The sequence below is a fragment of the Callithrix jacchus genome, chromosome X (assembly GCF_049354715.1).
Source record: "Callithrix jacchus isolate 240 chromosome X, calJac240_pri, whole genome shotgun sequence".
NCBI lineage: Eukaryota > Metazoa > Chordata > Mammalia > Primates > Cebidae > Callithrix > Callithrix jacchus.
The window spans coordinates 120,231,100-120,252,337 of record NC_133524.1 but is presented as its reverse complement, the minus strand read 5'-3'; the positions used below and the strand labels follow the sequence as shown (position 1 = coordinate 120,252,337).

The window sequence follows — 21,238 nt, the reverse complement described above, 5'->3', positions numbered from 1 at the left end:
TGCTCACACACACATGCACATGCACACACAAATCAGTTTGACTAAAATTACCATCGTTTCCCTTCACCTAATGCCAAAACCCAAAACTAGTTGGCTTTATTTTTTTTCATTTTTGGGCTTATGGTTCTGGCATTGCTTAAGCACTCATTTTTATTTCCAGTTTTCATAACCAAATGACAAAGGAAGGACTGAGCTCTTCAGGGGCATCTAAAGATTCAGGTAGAGGCAGATACTCAAAAGCAATGGTAGACCACAGACCACCCAGGGCTATTTTAAGCTGCCAGAAAGGGGGAAAGCAGCTTCAGGATATGCAGTGTAATGAGCCACTGTTCTCAGGCTTAGAACGTTATGAGGATAGAAAGCAATGTAAATTTAAGAATCGGAAATCTGGGATTCCAACAGGTAAGCAGGTTTACCAAGAGGGAAACTGGCTAGGACTTGGTATACTTGAGCTATACATAGTTCAGTAGAGCAAAGACACTCAAGCTACCACTTTGTGCATTTCCCATTTCAGTGGCATACCAGGGTTCCAAGTTTAATGCACAACATCTGTGCTGCATAGGAGTTGAAGCCAAATGTTGGGTGATGTCCCATTGGTTAGTTATATGCAGAAACCAAAACATAATGTGCACAAAGTGGAATTTACACTTGCAGCACTCTAAGCAAACTTAGTCTTCTCAGTAAACCAAAAGCCAGTTAGCACAGGAAAACATAAATTGGGCAAATCAATTTTTATTAGATTCATATGTAGTTGGTTGCTGCATAAGTGGCCTAGAACTCCAAAGGCAGCTTCCTGAGTGCATTTTTCACTATAGTGGTAAAAAAAAAAAAAAGGCAGTCATACCTGCACTTCTCCCACAAAGGTAGAGATAAATTATACTACCACAGCTTAATCCTACATAAAGCGTCTCTCTTCAGTTTTACAGCACAGCCTCCAACCTGAAAGCCCAAAATAAAGTTTAATGTCCATAAATATATGGTACCAACCTAATAAGAGCATGTATTTACTCAGTCCTTCATATATTTATCCAGTATGCATTGATCACTTTGAGTGACCAATGCTGTGCTAGGTGCAATGTTGTACTGTGCTAGGTGAAAGAAATTTGCAATCAAATTTCAACTCTCATCAGAATTCAGTAGCCAATGTCATATCCACAGAATTGTCAGCTAGTATAAACATGAAGCAAATATTTTACAGTTTTCTAATGTGCTGTTAACTCTTTGTTTGCAGTGTCTGTGGGATATGAATATGAAACATGCCCTGACGTTATTCTCTGGGAGCAAAGGACAGTCGTTTTACAAGGTTTTGAGATGGATGCTTCTAACCTAGGAGGCTGGTCTTTGAGTAAGCATCACATTTTCAATCCTCAAAGTGGTAAGTAGCTTTTTAAATTTTTATTAATACTACTTTGCTAATGCTGTATAATACATATTCATTGCAGAAAATTTGGAAAGTACAAGATAAAAATTACTTGTAAGAATACTACTTAGAGATGACCATATTAGTACATTTCCTTTCAAACATAATAATTCTATTTTGAATTACTGTTAGTGTGGTGAGAATCAGAACACTCTCATCTTCAATCTATCCCTTCTTTGGACCATTCTCCCTGCTGTCCTCCTAGTTTGCAATTTAAAAGTTAAATTAATCAGGAGAAGGGCGGAGAGGAGGCCTCTGAGCTTATGCTTTTCCCAGACAAACTGAGTTTGCTACCCTTATTATAACTCATTCATCCAAGTTCCTCTACCTCCTGGTTCATCTTAGTGGGAAAGCAGTCATTGATGTTTGCATACAGCTTTCCTTTGAACAGCTACTGTGGAATCACATCCCTTTTCATCTAAAGGGATAGATTCTCAACAAGTATAGTAAGACATGTACATTGGGTTATTTTTCCAGAATTGGGGATCAGAATGTATTGAGGCCCCTACACGCTTCCATCCAGCCATCCTTGTATCCATCCTAACTTTGTAGAACAGGTGGCTAAGGCCAGGCAATCTTACAAGGCCATGAACTGACCAAAGCTAAGAGATCCATTTTATAATCACATCCATGATATCACTTCCTTTGTACCATAGTCAAATCAGCTATGTCAACCAGCCCCACAAGCTGGGAAATTTCGAATGGCAAAGCTAACCAGATTTGCTTTAATCATAGAAAGAGACGGCCTACTATAGTCCCAGTGTGGGACCCTGAAGGTGAATGAGTCTATTGCTGTATGACCCCATTATACCTCTGTCCCCTCCTTCAAGAAAGAGTCTGAATTCCATATCAAACTGTTTTTTTTTTAAGAGCAAAGATTCAGGCTGAGATATAAAATGTCAACTTTTTTTTCTGTTGTCAAAAGGAGAGCCATCGTTTTAAAAGTACAAAAATGAAAGGGCAGATGCCACTTATTAAATTATTAGGTTTTTTGTTTTGATTTGAAAGAGTATGACATTTTAAGCAGCCGTTTCTTTTCCACTCACTTTTATTGGCTTGTATGGATTGTCTCTTTCAAATGCCTGTCATTGACATTAAACACAAAGTGGGAAATGACCTCAATCGAGCCAGCCCCCAGCTGTGTGCTCCCAGTCCTGTATCCTCTTACCATTTGCTTCACACAGACTTGAAACATTCAGAGCAGAAGGGAGTCATTCAGAAAGTTGACTTCGGGGGCCCCCTGATTTCCACAAATGTGTTTTCTCCACCCCTAACTCATCAGTAATTAGTTTTTAGGTAATAGACATCAAGTAATTTCTGAGAATTTTTAACAGTTTTATTGAAGTGTAATTTATACATCGTAAAATGTACCGTTATAAGTGTACACTTCAGGGATTTTTCGTTAATTTGTAGTTGTGCAACCATCACCACAACCCAGTTTTAGAATATTTTTATCACCCCCAAAAGATCCCTGTGCTCATTCACAGCCCCACTAAATCTGCTTTGTGTTTCTACCTTTCTGAGAAATGTATTCCGAGAAAGAAGCCTTCCTTTGGATAGTTTTTTAAAAAGGAACATTTGTTCATTTTATCATCTCATTTGTAGATGTGAATTTCCAACCAAGATCTCATCACACTTGCTAGGAAACAGATCTGAAGCCAGCTCTGCTACTGCCTTTCAGCCTGACCTTGGACACAAAAACCTCTCTTGGGACGTTTTCGAAGTCTAAATCCCACCCACAAAGGCAGTTTTAGAAGCAGGAATGATAAGTGTGACGGAGCAGCTTTGGGAAGACCAATTTAGAAAGCAATGCTCTTTCCCCCTCAGGTCAGACAGTCTTTTCTGACTGATTAAGGCAAGAGCAACGTCTCTCCAAATACCCCCACTCCACTTGTCTCTGGAAAAAACAAAACTCTTTAGGCATCCTGCTTTTTTGATCAGAGACAGATAGCAGATTAAAAACCAGAATCTATGTTCCCCCAGTTTCCTCTCACTGGTTAAAAAGACACCTGTAATTAGATTGGATGTCTGCTGCCATTCTGTGCTTCAGGTTTTCTTGGGCTCTGAAATCATTATGCAGTGGGTAGTTTCTAGCAGGCAGTGTTTTCAGACCGTTTGTCATTTCCATTGCTGCGATTATATTTACCTGACAATTAACCATTGGTTGTGGAGGATTGTTTCCCAGTATTAGGTCTGATATATAAAGAAGGTTCTGATTTTCACTGAGACAAAAACACCAGAAACTTGTGGTTTTAAATATTACTCCTTCTTAGTGATTATACAGAGGGTATATTCATTAAGTTTAAGAAAATTCGGTTCTTTAAAATGATAAGAAAAGTGTGCATATCTGTTACAGAACTAAGCTATTTATTTGGTATAACTTTTATCAAACATATCCCCTAGTGTTTCCTGCCAGTCACGTGTTTAAAATTATTAAGAAGAACAATCTAGCGCACTAATTGGATATTGTCATCTGTCTCAAAATGGGGAAAGATTTTCTTTTAACTTATCCTCCAAAATAGGCTAGTAGTTTGCCGACAAATGGTTTTACTGGGAGGAAAAGTAAATATCCATTGATCACACTGGCGTATCTCCCAGTTTGTGTTTATATCCTCTCAGTCAAGTACTAAGAGAAATATGTGCTGTGTCTCTTTGTTGTTCATAAATCTGAAAAATGGTTTCTTCCTTGAAATCAGCATAAAGCACCACCCACTGGCTTTCAAGGAGATTTTTTATTTCAGATATATTTATAAGCATCAAAAGAAGGTCTGAACAAAGTAGCAAGAGAGTATGACTAGTATCTTTAAAAGTGTGCTTACCTTATTACACAATGGACTTGCCTTTTGGCAAAGAAAAGGAAAACTTTGAGGAGAAAATGTGCAGGAGGCCCCATTCGGTGGGGTTTTGTTGTTAACTATAAACAAGATACCCAATCCTTAGCAGGAAGTTGGCCTTCACATAAATAATGTGTGTTGTCTAGAATCATTTGATTCCCTTTTCAAAATGAGCATGTGTGGCAGAATAAGCCAGAAAGGAGGCAGCAGTAATTGATCAAGTTTTCTAGGAACCTAAACAAAATATTTTCAAAGCAACATTTTGCAAAAGAATTGGTGTTAAATCATGGTTGCTAGATGGTATGGCCTGGTTCTGTGTAATGGAAGGTTAAACAGATTCTTGAAACAACAAAAACACCCTTCAAAATGATCTATTTTTCCAGGGCAATACAAAAGGGGTTTGCCCATTTTTGTTTTGATTGCTTCAGCTTTAAACAGGAATGGTAATTTCAGTACACGGGCACTTTAGTACCTTGCATGAAAGCCAGACATCAATTGTTGAGATGTAATCAGAAAGTACATTGCCTTATGTTTTATTTCCTTTAATCATTCTTCTTCTTTGATGGAGTGCTGGGCTTTCTAATAGAAAAGGGGAGTTTTAGAATTGCAGGCTTATAAGAATGGTTTAGAATAGCCATCTTTAGTTTTTAAATTGCCAGGAGGCTGGTAATAACATGTCATTTTGAGGGTAATTGTTAACTATACCATTATATTGATATAAAAAAATGGAGATCTACCTGTGAAAAATAGATGTTAATAGCAAATCTGGTATTTCCAAGGCAATAATTGGAAAGACTTTTGAATGATATACACTATACTGTATTGCTAAAATACTGACATGCTAAACAGTTGTTTCCTCATTTATTAAAGACCATAGTCTCATTTGTAGAATATTCAGTTAACAATCATCAGGAGATTTCTTTTCAACGGTGTTGTGCAACTGTGATTCCAGTTCTCATTCACCTCCTCCCAATTCATTTGAATTAAAATATTGACCACGTTGCAATTAAATGTTTTTTGGGAAATGAAATTCAGTCCTATTAATCTTACTTAATTAACTATTCTAAATCTTAAGAAAGGACTCTACTACCTAACAAAGTTATTAATAAAATAATAAGAAAGTAGCAATCCTCAAGATAGCTCATAGTTCTGCAATAAAAGACCAATTTGTTAGGGCATAAACTCACAGCTGCTCCTGCAAATCATATGTTGCAATAGTAGCCAGAAAGCACCCTGGAAGGAAGAGTAAAAATACTTAAATTTGAAATCCAAATACTATATGATGGATGGGATTTCTGTTTGCTGGAAGGTCCTTTCCAAGCATATATTGCCACCCTGGTATTATAGCACGTTTTAGTCTCTTGTTTATTTTTGCCAGCTATGTTCCTACCTCAGAGTGATCAATAGTTTCTTTGGTAGCACTGTGGGACCAAAAGTTGGAAGAAAACTAAGGAGGCATTTCAGGAAATGTTGAGGGAGAGTAACAGGCCATGCAAGGAGATAGACAGCAGGGGAAAGGGAGAAAAAATAAGATTTAACTGTGTAACTGCGTTCATTCATTTGCTATCAGTGACTTCAGTCTGACACATGGGCATGCCTTCCCACAACATAGATGTTTCATCTGACTCACTCTGGGCTGACTTGAGCTATTTAGCACAGCGGGACTTGTTTCTTGGGTTTTCTGCCCAGGCTCAGCAGGTTTGCAAAATCATTGGAATTTAGACAAGAAAACTACAAGAAACTCAAAGCCTATTTTCAACACTTACTGAGCACTTATCATGATTTCGCCATGGGGATTGGCATGGAAATCCAAAGAGGAGTAAGACAGAGGATCTGCCTTCAAGGAGCTCATTCATATTCTAATCGGAAAGATAGAGAAGTAATAAAAACTGTATCACATAATGTGGCAAATGTTATAATAGAGCTATGGGAAAAAACTATGGGCATACAGAGGAGGGAGTAACAAATTCTGCCTGGATGGAGAATTGAGGAAAACTTGAGCTGACTTTTAAAGGATGGGTAGAACTTCCCCAGGCAGGCAAGGTGAGGAAGGTATTCAGGATAAAGAGAATAGCATGGACCAAAACATAGAGGAATGGAAGTAAGTGAAAGTAACCATAAGTAGTTCGCTCTGGCTAGAACTCAGGATATAGATGAAAGCATTATGACAGAGGAGACTGAAGAAGTAGTCAAGGGCCAAATCATGAAGGACTTCGTGTGCCTTAACAATAAGGATATTGTTATGAATATCCTAAAGGGATATGGAACTATTGAAAGGCATTAAGCCACAGCCTGAAATAATCTCTCTGACGGAAGTGGGGGCGAAGATCTGGACATGGGTATGCATGGAGACCAGGAGACCAAGAATATAAGGGAAACTAAACTAGTGTAGGAATAGGGAGGAAGAAACTGGTTTCAACACATTTTAAGGGATAGACTCAATGGGAGTCAAAGATTAATCAGGTTTCAAGAATGCAGGGAAAGAAGAGCCATGGTGATGTCCAGATTTCCAATTTAGGTAATCGTATACATGGTACGACCACTCACAAGATAATTAGGAAATAGAAGAGGAAGAGGAGGGTTTGGGAAGGGATGCAGAAAAATAATGAGTTCAGTTTTTAAATGTTTGAGACTGAGGTAATTGTGGGAGGTCCAGGTAAAGAGTCTAGAAGGAAATTGCGGGTCAGTTAAGAACTCTGGATGGGAGAAAGTTTCGGTGTATAGAGATGGGAGTTAATGCTATGGGTATGGATAAGATTGCCCCCACAGAACATCTGCAAAGCATTTTCGTAAGTCAGTATCTCTATTTCCTGCACTGATGATAGTGCGATATGGTCCAAAAGAGTGGAAAATTCAAGTTTCTTTCATATATCTTTGAAGTGTATTCTAGCAGTAGGATTTCTTTTCTTTTCACAGAAGTAGATTACCTTCCTGATTGTGTTTTGCTAAGGTTAATATTAAAATTGACTGATATTCTCTTTTCAGGAACTGGTTTCATAGTGAGGGTAATTTGAAATCAAACAGGTATGTGCTAGGCATCAGAAGAGAGCCAGCCAGATATGAAAATGTAGACACAGATGATTCACAGAGCCCAGAGTGAATAGGCCATTAAAAGTCATCAAGTGCTTTATTGAGTCCTTTAGAATCAACATTATGAAGACTGGTTGTATTACCCTACTTCACAGATGGACAAACTGAGACAAAGCATTATGCTACTGTTTGCTGTGGTTATGCGGTTCAACAGAACTGAGGGAAGTGTGTTCTTCACTCTCAGGTTCACTTATGCCAGACCAAAGCTCCTTCCTGCTTGGAATGATGAAAAATAAATTAAAATGTTGCGGAGATTATTTTGTGGTAATTGCTTTTCTTAAATTTTCTTTTTGTTTTCCTTTAATCTAGGAATCATACATAAAGGGAATGGAGAAAATATGTTCATTTCCCAGCAGCCCCCAGTCATATCAACCATAATGGGTAATGGACACCAAAGGAGTGTAGCCTGCACCAACTGCAATGGCCCAGCCCACAACAACAAACTCTTTGCTCCTGTCGCCTTAGCTTCTGGCCCCGATGGCAGTGTGTACGTTGGCGACTTCAATTTTGTAAGGAGAATATTTCCCTCGGGAAACTCCGTTAGTATTTTAGAATTAAGGTAAGTCTCCTTTAATCTCTATATATTTGCTTAGCGGATAAAGAAAAAAACAAGATAATATGAAAAGACAAAGCATTGCCAGAAGCAGCAGAAAAGTCAGTCACCCCTATTGTAGCACTGAGTTAAGATGCAGGAATAGGGACAAAGGTCAACATGCCCACTCATCCAACTTGAAGGATCCTACTTTGGAGAACCAGGAAGTGGTAACATCCCTATGCATATGTCCTTCCCTGTATAGAGTGCTGATACTGACATAGATCACAATACCTCTAAGTACTCAGGTAAGTCACTCATCTACTGCCGGCCACTGTGTAGTCTCGTCAAAACTGTTCCATTCTAGTAGGGAGAGGTATTGTCAGATCCAAAAGGCTAAACTTGCTAAGTTTTCATTTCCAGTCTTTGGATGTGGTCATTTCATAAAGAGGAAAATGGAAATCTTTTTTTCACGGCATGATAAGGAAAGAATTGGTTCTTTACCCTTAAAATCTCTACCCCATGATAATTAAAGCATTTATCTTTAGATTTTCTCATAGTTCTTAGGAATTTTCTTGAGGGTACAAAGTGTTTCAACATCTTTTGTAAGGAATTCATGGCTTTTAGTATTCATTTTCCTAAAAGTTCCACAAAGATTATGACTAAATTGACTGAGGCTTAATTCGGTTATTTCTTCCCTTTCTGAGATTATAAGGCACATATGTGCATCTTCTGGAGTTATAGAATAGGGAAGCTTCAACTTCCATCTCCTTAAGAATAAACAAACCTGTTTCCTTTCCCCTGGGTAAACTGGTAGAGCCTTCTTTCTAATTAGTTATGACAACTACATTCCTGACACATGCCTCTGGAACATTTGGCTTCAAGTTTCTCTATCTTCCAGAAGACCTAGATGCCATCCTATGAACTATTCCATAAAACAATTTTTACTTCAGGCATCTCCTCAATGACCTGACAAATAGTAACCAAATATAGTGACTGGGAGAGAAGAGACATTGATAGATCAACTTGTATGTACATGGCACCATCAAAGCCAATTAAAACACATGAAAAGTCTTGGGTCATTTTCATTTAACACTTACTTTCACAAGCATGTAAATTGGAATACATGAGAGCATTTCTCAAAATTTTTCAGATTCTCACACTTGCTATGCAATATACCTCCATGTTCTCAGACTGAGTTATTCCCTCATTCCTAGCTGGGGAAATGTTCTAGTCCCAAGCCCCCATCCATTTTTCACATTAATTCACTCCAGTTTTAATACATGTCTTAATTATAATAGCAAAGGCTGTCATAGAGAAGAAAGCTGTTAAATCCCATAGCTAATGAAAACATAGACTGTAAAGTTAAGACTTTATAATAAAGACAAAGCACATTTAGAGTGTCTAGAGAGGTACTAATTCATAGCACCCAACCCTAATCAAGTGTTCATGTACCTTAGGATGTTATACCTCATGGGGACTTGTCATTTCCAGCAGCATATCTCTTTGGGCACCTACTTACTGGAAAGTCAACAGGAAAGCCAAGATGGTTGTATGCCTAGATATGGAAATGATTTATACAATAGTCACATTGTTTTCAAAACCCTAGGGATGCTCTATCTACATAATGCCAAATATGGATGGGAGCACTGAACAATTCATTTAACATCGGAATGTTTCCAGTCATCCAGACTGTCAGACAGACCTGGTCTTGCTGAGTCTACATAGATAACCCTATAAAGCCTGTATAGCTAACCCCTATATAGCGAACTGTGCAAAGGAAAAAGTGTAAACTTATCTACAAAAACAAAACAAAAAATATATTAATATTTTTTAAACTTCAGCTAAATTTAGTCCTTTTTAATTTAAATGTAAATTTACCTAAAGTGGAGCAATTGTCATTCATCGATGAGATTCTCTCTTGGTCAAGGATCCTTAACAGTTTACAAATTTGCATTTTAGTCCAAAGTACCTTATGACCTTCAACACAAAGCCATTCGAAGTATAAAATAGAATAACTTGGACCCTAATTGCAAAGTGATTTTCTCAATATAAAGAAAATTTAGTTTCTGACAGTTTGAAGTACTATCCAATGCCTCTACTCATTGTTACTCCATGACATTGTTTTGTCTCATTGTCTCAGCTCTTCACTTAGGCATGTGCACACTTTGAGTTCATACATCAAGGCTCTCTCACTTCACTTGTCTCCCTAGCCGGCTTTTTCTGCGCTGAGATCCTTTAGAGTAGTTCTTCTTAATATTTTCTATTAGTGTTAGACTCCTTGGAGAATCTACTGAAGGCTCTGGACCATCTCCCTAGAAAAAACACATTACACAAAATGGTACATGTGATTTAAGGGTACATTTTTTTCCCTTCCCTTGAGTTCCCTCCTCCCACTGCTCCACCAGGAACCAGTCCCTGTAGATGAAACCTTTTTATAGACTCATGGTTAATATCCCCTGCATTAGGTTCAAAGAGAAAAGGCAATTATTTCTTCTCTATTCCAACGCTCCTGTGATTGGCCATCAAAGAAATACGGTAATTGAATATACAGATCATTTTGATCTAATTGACAGGTAACTCCCTAACCGTTTGACTATAGTCAAAACCATCAAATCAGTTTATGTCAGCACGTATTAGCTGTCATTAGCTGTCATGTTTACTTAGAAACTAATATAGTTTTTATTAGATTCACTTAAAAAAAAAGGCAGCCAGGCATGGTGGCTCACACCTGTAATCTCAGCACTTTGGGAGGCTGAGGCGGGTGGATCACAAGGTTAGGAGATGGAGACAATGCTGGCTAACACGGTGAAACCCTGACTCTACTAAAAATACAAAAAATTAGCAGGGCATGGTGGCAGGCACCTGTAATCCCAGCTACATGGGAGGCTGAGGCAGGAGAATCGCTTGAACCCAGGAGGCAGAAGTTACAGTGAGCCGAGATCATGCCTGTGCACTCCAGCCTGGGCAACAGAGTGAGACTCCGTCTCAAAAAAAAAAAAAAGCATCTATCCTGATCAATTGCCTGTATGTGTACTGTACATTGTACATTGTATATTGTACACGTAATTTGTGGATTTATATATTTGCTTTATAAATTTTCCAAATTTAAACTTCCTGAGGAGAAATAAATTGATTTAATAAGGCTGTGCTATCTTAAGGACCATAATGTTCATTGATTCTACTGTATTTAGATAAAAACTTCACTTTGTACCAGTTTTTTTCTTAAGATCAGTTAATTTAATTGCTCTGTGCCCATGCAAATTAGTCACTTTAGTTGGTTGAGTCACCTGTTTCCTTAGAAACACAGACTAATATAGTTATTATATTATCGATTGTATTTAAAATTGTGAACAAAGAAGCAATATTGTCAACAGATTATTATAGAATGGGATAGAGAATCTTGTAGATTTTGATCCTCTGTCAAGTTATTCATTATATAACTGAGGTACTATATTCTCTAGTAGTTCTCTTCCCTATCTATAAAATTGACTTCAGGTTTATACTTGAGCATTTTCTTACATCCCACATACAATTTAACCTATTTAGAGATCCACAGATGTGTAGCTCTCAGACCAAAGTTTGATGACATTTTGGGAGGACATATAGTTTGCCCCTAATGGATGCCCTTCTGGATCCTTTTATTTCATATTGGGCTACACTGAACAATTCGAGCTGTCCCTTGGCAGTTTGAAGATTGGAAGACTGTAGATATTTTCTACCTCAGCCCTACTGTTCAAAACTGTTTCCGATTGAAACATCTGACCTCAAAAATAACTTCATTTTCATTGGTTGCCAATCATTTATTCCCTCTAGCTAGTCCTCCATTTGTAGAACAAGGAGGAAAAGGAAAAGTCATCAACAGCACTATCATTAGAAATTTCCCAAGAGAAATAATATTATTATTTTTTAAGTCTATAGTACCCCTTTGCCTGTTTCCTGCAGTGGGAATCCCTTCCAGTGGGAGATTGAGGTAAGATAATGAAGAAGGAACGGTTATAAGATCATACAATTAAATCTCTGAGACTTGAAAAATACATCTCTTGAAAAATTTTTTAAGGTAGATTAACTTCTTTTTTTTTTTTAATTTTTTTATTGCATTTTAGGTTTTGGGGTACATGAGCAGAGCATACAAGACAGTCGCGTAGGTACACACATGGCAGTGTGTTTTGCTTCCTTTCTCCCCTTCACCCACATTTGGCATTTCTCCCCAGGCTATCCCTCCCCACCTCCCCCTCCCACTGGCCCTCCCCTTTTCCCCTATATGAGGTAGTTTAGGTGTTGGTTTTGCTAGGAATTTACTCCTTGTATTAAAAAATATATATGTGGGCCAGGCGTGGTGGCTCATGCCTGTAATCCCAGCACTTTGGGAGGCCGAGGCGGGTGGATCACAAGGTCAAGAGATCAAGACCATCCTGGTCAACATGGTGAAACCCCGTCTCTACTAAAAATACAAAAAATTAGCTGGGCCCGGTGGCGCATGCCTGTAATCCCAGCTACTCAGGAGGCTGAGGCAGGAGAATTGCCTGAACCCAGGAGGCGAAGGTTGCAGTGAGCCGAGATCACGCCATTGCACTACAGCCTGGGTAACAAGAGTGAAACTCCATCTCAATTAAATAAAGAAATATATATATATATATGTATTTATTTATATATATATGTATTTATATATGTGTATTTATATATGTGTGTGTGTATGCACACACATATACATGTATACATACATATACTTATGCAGATATACACACAGATTTCAGTAGAACAAAAATGACATCACAGACTTGTGAGCTTAGTATTAGAAGGATCCATGAGGGTATCATGTCCAACACTGTGCCCAGTCCATGCCTGATGGTTGTTGTCTCTACATTGATCTCTTTCAATCATGGGAAACTTCAATACCTCTCAAGACCCATTGCATCTTTGGACTGCTCCATTAGAAAGATATTTCTTATATTCAGCCAAAATCTGCATTTGTGAAAAATTCACTCAGTAGTGGCAAATGGTAGCATCTAAAACAGCAGAGAAGTCACTTCCCTCTTTTACCTGACAAACGTTCACAAGTATGAGGAGAGCTGTCATAGGTTCTGAGCTTTCTCTTCCTCAGTCTACAAGTCCTTCAGCTATTTCACATCAATTATGATTTAGTTGATTTTTTAAAATTATTATAGCCTCAGGACCACTATTCAGTTTTCTGAAACTAGCAGGGATAATTATAGAAATAAAAATAGGAGACACCATATCAAGTGCTTTGCAAGAATTCAAATATGTAATATCCCCTTGTACCCCTCTCATCTTCTAATTTCACAACTCTGTTAGAAGACCCATCAAGCATGACAGGAAATGATTTATTCTTTATAAAAATATCATGCTGCTATTGTTCAAGATTCCATTATTCTCCAGATATTTATTTTGTCCTTCTTTTAAAAATGAAAGAGATAAGAAAATAGGAGCCTGGAAAATGCTTCTTGGTATCTTAAGTAATTTGGATTCAACAAATGTCAATGTGACATGAAAATTTCTCTTGAGATTTTCCTGTTTCTTTTCCAGTAACTGCTTACTATTTAATACATTGTTCTCTGGACTTGATTCCTGTCATTAACTGGGAATGGAATAGACCTGGAACAGCAGCCATTGAGGGACAATTAACATGCCGAGAGGCAGGAGAACGTGTAGAACCCTCTGCTGAAGGAACAAATGGAAATGGAGCTTTGAGAGCTCTACAAATATCTCAGAAATGGCCATGAACCATCCTCTTGTCAATAGCATTGGAGCTAAAAATACTAGAAATAGTATATGTAGCTGCAGTAGGTGGTTACCTCCCCAGTTTGATCTCATGTATTAGCAGTAGTACTCAAGGATTCCCTCCACTTCACCCAAAAGCATCTTCAGTGGCCTTCCACAGTACCCAAAATTTTCACTCTAAGAAATATATTCCTTTGAATTGAACCATTACATCTCGAAAATTTCCCAAAACATAAACCTCTTTTAGAATGACTCATCAAGCTAAAAGCATTCATGAGTCCCCTCTTATAGATTCATTTATCGGATTGCTTTTCAAAGGTACTGCTAGCTGAAAACAGGGCCCTAAAATAGAACAGGTAAGTTTTGATAAGGGCAAGGAACAGAGCCAGAGCATGGGAGAAGGTAATCTTGGATGAGGGTCACTGGAATTGGAAGCTCTAAGAAGTCCGTGACAGTCAGGAGTGTGCTCTGCATGTTCAAAGGAAGAAGACCAGGGAAAGAGGAGCAGGAAGGGCAGACCATTCTTCAGTGTCAAATGTTTCTGGCCAAGAATATGAAAAGAAGTTGAGAACAGCATGAAGAATAAGTAAAGGGCTGCAGCCACCATGTCGCAGGCCTGTCAAACTCCCATGATGCCAGGTCACTAGACAACAGCTCCAAAATTGGCGTATGTCCTTGTTTCCATCCCTTACCTCATAAAAATATAAAAGGAATAGAAGAGATGTTACGTCAAGTGAAAGAAGCCAGACATAGAAGGACAAATATTTAATTGTTCCATTTATATGAAATATCCAGAATAGACATTCTTGTGGTTGCCTAGGACTGACGGACGGGAAAAATGAAAAGTGACCACAAATAGGTATGAAGTTTCTTCATAGGGTGATCAAAATATTCTGGAATTGGATATGGTAAAGGCTACACAACTCTGAAGGTACCAGAAACCACAGAAGTGCACATTTTAGAAAGGTGAATTTTATGGTATACAAATCATATCTCAATAATTTTCTTTTAAATTAAAAAAGAAGAGTACATGACCCTTTCATCATCTGGATCTTGAGAAAATCAAAGATAAAGAATGTGTCATTGGAAGTATGTCTTGCTCTAAAAAGATTTGAAATTCCATTTCTTTCTCCTCCTAATTCATGGCAAGCTTCAAGTTGGTCCATTGCCAGGTGGTGGTGCCCACGGATGGGCGCAGGCCCTTGTGAAAAGCTCACACACTCACACCTCAGCATGTAGGCAGTTGCTAGCTAGATAGCAGACTGGTTTTGGTGGTGGTTCAGTCCTGAATCCTTAACGAAAAGTAATTCTGAGACAGAACAAGGTCACACACTGGAAATAAATTCCATCATTTTCACTTGCTCCCTCTGAGATGTTAATGAAAGAAGCTGCTCTGCATAATATGGGACATCTTTCCAAATTGACAGTCACATTATTGGCAGAATCAGAAGCAGCTGCAAGAAAGTCAAACCATCCCCCTCTCACTCCTTGCCATCATGTAAGAATTTCAAAACCTTTGTAGACACACAAACGGTTCTGTACCATGAGAATCTGTTGCAGATGAAACCATATTTTAATGAGATCCTTCTAGTACTTTCACAACTAACCTTCCTTCAGGAGGATCAATTATGTCACAGTGATTACAGCTAGCCTCAAGCACACTCATTCTATAATTTAGAGGCCACAAAACAGGCAAGTGTCTAGAGACAAAAAAAATTGAAAGAGGTGCAAGTGCCTGAGGCCAGGTTTCTAATCAGAGCTCCTTATCCTTATCAGTTCACCTTTGTTTCAACCCACAGGATGCCTACCCTTTTGAGAAGAGCAAAGGAAACAGAAAAGTCAGTGAACCTTGACCTGTGGCCCAACTAGTAAAATCTCAGAAAGGTTCTTTTTAAAAAGAGTTGAATCTGTTGTAGCAGATAGCTTCAAATGAAAAATTGTGTATATTTTCTTTTTCCTTGAGATTCCAGAGAATAAGACCATTTCCTAGTTTAGATAAAAAATGTTTATCTTTGTGTTTTCAAAATGATATGCGGCCAGATTAAAAGGATTTTAAAAATGAAAATGACTGCCTTTCACAGCTGATTATAGCCTTTTAATTCTGGGCAGACTCGACCCAAAGTCAGGCCTATACACAGACTGCACTCCATGTGTGAGAAGCCTCATACCGGGTCCCATCATGAAATGCCCTAGGCAATAACCTGTGCCAAGAGGCCTACAGATCAGGAGCTACCAAAGTATTCTGCTTCTTCTGGCCTCACGGTCCTCTACTGCCTATCCCAGTTACCCCTTAGAGCATGGATGACTGGAGGACACAAGGCCTTAATAGTTAGTGTACATTAAGTTTTATTGAAGTTCTTTTGATCAGCAGTTTTGATGTCAGAGATGTTCTGTCATGTTCTAGAAGAAAACTCTTATACTTTCCATTTGTTAAGGACCTTTTTAATGTTGCTAAGGAATTTGCACAACAGATGTCCCTTTCTTATCTCTGAGATCAGATAAGTGGCTTAGGGTTAGTGTTGCACTGTCTGTACACACAACTTGATAATAAAACAGTGATTTTACACTTTGATAGAGTGCTTATGGCTATCAAAACAAAGCCTAAAATGGTTAGTCCCTCTGCAGTGGCTGCTTCTTCAACCCCTAGTTCAATGGTTCCTAAATTTTATTTTGCATCAGAATTGCCAGCCAACTTTTTTAATGATAAAATTTCCAGGCCCCATCTCCACCCAAGATTCTGATTCAACAGGGCTAGGGAGAACCCTAGGAAAGTGCACAAGTGCAAGAATCCAAATGATTCTGATGCAGACGGTACGGAGAGAACCTTTTGAAAAATCTTCCTTAGAACTTTGCCCATCCACCAAGCAAAATATGCAATCGCCTTGACATCATCTTAGGAGGCAAAGCCCAGAGGGATTGGGTCACCTTTGGCTTGCACATCTTACTAAATGATCCCCATAGAGTCTTCTAAATGCCACAATCTAAGTTAGGAATTGGTGCGTCCTGTTAGATTTGGCTTGTTCAATGATACTGATGACTCTCTATTTGCTTTTGCTTGCCACTCGTGGATACCTTGTGCACCCTAGAAACAGAGATACCAGACATAGGTAAGCAAATCACATCGGCAGCTGCCTAATGCGCCTTCTTGCCTAAGAGACTACCTCCTAATAATGTGTTAACAGGGAAATTTTTCTTCCTAAATAAGGTTAAAGAATAGTGTGAACATAAATTTGGAAGTTATAACTCAGGTAAGTGTCTTCCAAAAGAAGATGGGTCCACTATGTAGGAATTTGCTGGAGGATCAGAAAATACTGAAAAGAAAACAATTTATAAGTGAAAGCTGACAGTTCAGTACTTCATGGGAAAGGAAGGCTTCAAGCTCATTATGTTTCCCTAAGGTGATAACACAGATGAGTTGGTAAGTTCAAATAGATTTGATGTTTTCAAGTTGCAGGTACAGAGAGAGGTAATACAGCAATCTCGCTAGATCCAGAAATATAGTTGTCAAGTATATTAAGAGACAGTGACCACAATGAACTTGAATATGACTTTTTTTTCTTTTATGTGACCTCAATGTTTCTGTTTCTTTCCACCAAAAATAGTAGCAAATCCTTAAACTGACCATTTACAGACAATGGCACATAGCTCTGAAATTAATCACAATAAATATTTCTATTCAATTTGTTTATGCATTACACTTGTCAAAACTGTTCTAAATTACATTAAATTGCAAAGGAGAAAATTGAATTTGTTCACTTCTGAATACCAATTGTCATCAAAATGGCACTGATAGGGTTTCTAATCTGTATTTCATTTGGGCAGTGCCACTTCTGAAATGCCAGTGCAGAAGATCAGCCTTGCTACTTTGGCATAACTGATTCCTTAAGCAAATTAAGTTGGTTGTCAAATTGCTTACTGGTAAAATGTTGCACAGTATTAATTGTAAACATTAATTGCCCATTTAACAATCTATGTGATTTTAACTAGTGTGAATGAAGTGATCTTTGCTAAGTTGAAGGGCATGGCTTGAATGTAAAACTAACCAAAAGGTGGTAGTAAGCCTAACACACAAGTTATAAAAGAAATCTTCACATTGTCTCAAATTGCAATTTGCATTGAGACACAAGGGATTAAAGCAAATTGGAATATAGTTCAGTGGTTTCACTTTTTCAGGTATGGCATGTTTTTCAGAAAGTAGAAAGAAATCAGTCTCAAAAGAGCTGAAGTACACTTGAGAAATGGCATGAAATGGCATCTTATGTATTGATAGGAGGGACCTTCCTGACTGCTGGCTATCGAGAGAACAGCATTAATCAGATATGAATTTGGTATGTTGGGCTATTCTATTTTCTAAAGGCCAGTACGCAGAGTTTGAGAACGGCCTGGCTGAACAAAATAGAACATGTTGCTCATTAGAAGGCAGGAATACTGATTTGCTTTGCTGCCTTCAGAGCAAGAGTATTCTGATGGTATTTTGCACCCAAAATCACATATAATCTAGTTTAATCTTGGTCCAGGCCCAAACTTGTTAGTGACCTTGGACAAGCTCCCTATGTATCTGGGTTTCCCCAGCTGAGATTTGAGGAGATTGCTAATTCTAACTTTCCTCACAGGCACATTGGGGATATTCAATAATGAATGAATGTACTGAATTCCAAAGTGCTTTTGTGCAAATAGCATTTCTCTTGGAAAAATAGCCTATGGACTCTTCCTAAACAAAGCATGATTAATCTGGCTGAATTGAAACTCCACAAACTGGCTATCAAAGTTTTGTAGTTGTTTCAGAGAAGGGTTGTGACCCCTTCTCTATTCTAGAAAGATCTGAACACATTGGGAAAATTTTACTCTGAAGACAAAAATTTAACTATATATGTAAAGACTTTTACTCAAACCCTTATTGGAAAAGCTTTTCCCAAAGAGATGCCTTGTCTGGTATCACTGCCAAATCAATTGTGGAGTTTGTTGGGGCCCTTTATAGTTTATTTACAGAACCTCTCACGGTGGTTCCAGGGTTGAAGGTGTCCCTGGAACCTACTGGATTCTCTTACTTGATGAAGGTAAGTAATGAAAAATGAAGTATTCCAATTGAACCTAATTTTTTCCCATTAAAACTATAAACAGTCTCAAGCTAGTATTTGCCAGCCTGATTATTATTAACATAAGTAATTATGCTTGGAGGGCAAATATAATTACAAATACAATAATAACATTCCAGTCTTTAAATGTATCTTGATTGTTTTGACTGCCTTCTCCCCTCCATTTTGCCTAAGTAGCAAGGCCTGAACTCTTTCATGTCTTAGTTTCATATTCTGTAGTTCAGATTAGTTCAGCACTTACTGAGCACCAATCCTGTCAGATCCTCTGTTGGCACTGAGAATAGAGAGATGAATGTGGTTCCTGCCTGCGAAGAGCTCACAGTGTAGTTGGAGAGAAAGATATGTTAGGAAAAAAAATAGTGCTTACACCCAGCACCTAGATATTGGTTTCTAATACCATTCTCCAATAAAGGGAACTGGGAAGTCTTTGGAGAAATGGCTGATTCTAGGATTGGGGCAGGGGGTATACCAGATGAGCCCAGAGCATCTTATAGTGACAGAAAGAAAGGAAGGGCTTAAAAAAAATCCCACATTGATGGGGATATGGCAGAGGGATGCATGCATCAACAAAAAGAGCTCCTAATGGCTAAAGCTAGAATAACCTGAGCAACTAAATAAAGTAGCATTGGATTTAATGCAAAGTATAAAATAAACATCCATGACTCCATACTGATATAAATAAATGGTTGAATTCATAATAAATAGAGAAGAGATAAAGCTCCCATTTAGAAGAATTCCAAATAATTTATGTAGATACTTCACCCTCAAGGAGGTGGAACATAACTCTCTACTCCTTAAGTGTTGGCTATGCATAGGTCCTTCCTTCCAAAGAGTAAAGTATGGGAAGTGGGGAGAAAGAGTATCCTTACAGTGAAGAAATCTGACAAACACTATTTCAGCCAGGAAATCAAGGGCAAACCCATTAGTAGCACATCATGTTGGTACTATGTACCCTTGATATAATTTGATCAGAATGACACTTTATTACCTCTGTGATCCTCCTCCCAAAAGCCCATCACTGCTGTCTAACTATAAGAAAAAACAATCAGACAATTTCAGTTAAGGGTATTCTACAAAATACTTGACCAGTACTCCTCAAAACTGTTAAGGTCATCAAAAACAAGAAAAGTCTGAGAAACTGTCACAGCACAGAAGAGCCTAAGAAGACATGATGACTAAATATAATTTGTTATCGTGGATGGGATCTTGGAGCAGAAAAAGAACATTAGGTAAAAACTAAGGAAATCTAATAAGTATGGACTTCATTTCATAAGTTTTAAAAATAATGCTAATACCCTATGATAGGTGCTGCTAAGACACAAGTCCCTCCTCTTTACTAATTTCTCTCCCTCTGTTTCTCCTGTCATAACACTTGGACTCATGGCAGTTATATCCTGTCTACTGATCTGTCTCTCCGACTAGACTGTGAGTTTCATAAAGAAAGAAGCTGTGTGTGTCTTGCACACAAGTAGGTCCCTAGACCATAGCACAGTTCTTGGATTTATCAAGTATGTACTTAATAAATGATTTTAATGAATTAGTAAGCAAATATGCAATACTCAAATGGTACCGAGGAAGTAGTGCAGATGAGAGATGATGAGGCTTTAGACTAATGACAGCAGACATAAAGAGAAGTGGGGAGACTGGTGAAGAATTTAAAAAGTAGAATTTAGAAACCAGGTTTCACTGGATATGGGAAATGGTGGAAAGGAGGAGGTAGAAAAGAATGGCTTCTGGTTTCTGGCTTTGACAACTGAATGTTAGGCAGAGGTATGGGCAATGAGCATAACAGAGATAAACAAGACAAGATTGCTCTCCCCAAGCTCTCATAGTTTATTGCAACAGTGGGGGCAGGAGGGGGAGATGCAAACACATAAACAAATAATTTAATATGATATGTAATCCCCAGAATAGATGTAAGATAATGCAGATAACCCAGACTGGAGAAGAGAAGACTGGGAAAGTTTGCTTCAGGAGATGATGCCCAAATAAAGCCTCAACAGGCATGTGAGAATGAATTAAGAGAAGAAAGGCTTGGCTAACACATCAAGAAACATGAAAAAGTTTTTAAAGATGGAAGCCAAATGATCAGAATAACTCTGGAGGCAGCATGGGAAAAATTGATTTAAGATTTAAAAAACACATCCTACATGTCAAACTATAGAAAATATTCCAGGCCAGAGATTTCAAAGATAGAACTAATGTAATGGTGTAGGGATGGAAGATGAGGATGTTTCTGTAAATCAGTTTACAGACACAATTGCAGGTGGAGAGCAAAGGAGGGATTAGGAACGACTTCCAAGTTTCGGGTTTGGGTGATGTCAGTATTACACAAACCTTAGGTTCAAGTAAAATGTCTCCAAAATTAAGGTTATCGTAGCCATTGAAAACCTGAAAGTAGGAAGAATCAAAATAATAAACAAACTCAGCCATGTATACAGATAAAAATAACTTGAGATGCCATGTGAATATGTAATAGAAAAGTTTCAAGAATGCCAAAATCCAAACAAGGTAACTTTAGGTG

General features: G+C 38.1%; 1 protein-coding gene across 3 annotated transcripts in view; it reads left to right on the top strand.

The window, feature by feature from the left end:
- The window catches only part of TENM1 (teneurin transmembrane protein 1), an 801,721-nt gene that overhangs the window by 678,690 nt on the left and 101,793 nt on the right, over positions 1 to 21,238 (top strand). For 2 of the 3 annotated variants that reach the window (XM_078363019.1, XM_054251185.2), the window contains exons 22-24: positions 1,232 to 1,375; positions 7,654 to 7,903; positions 16,705 to 16,725. In XM_078363019.1, the coding sequence (XP_078219145.1) occupies positions 1,232 to 1,375; positions 7,654 to 7,903; positions 16,705 to 16,725 (415 nt within the window). The remainder of the gene's footprint in view (positions 1 to 1,231; positions 1,376 to 7,653; positions 7,904 to 16,704; positions 16,726 to 21,238) is intronic. The other variant, XM_054251187.2, reaches the window with a different exon arrangement.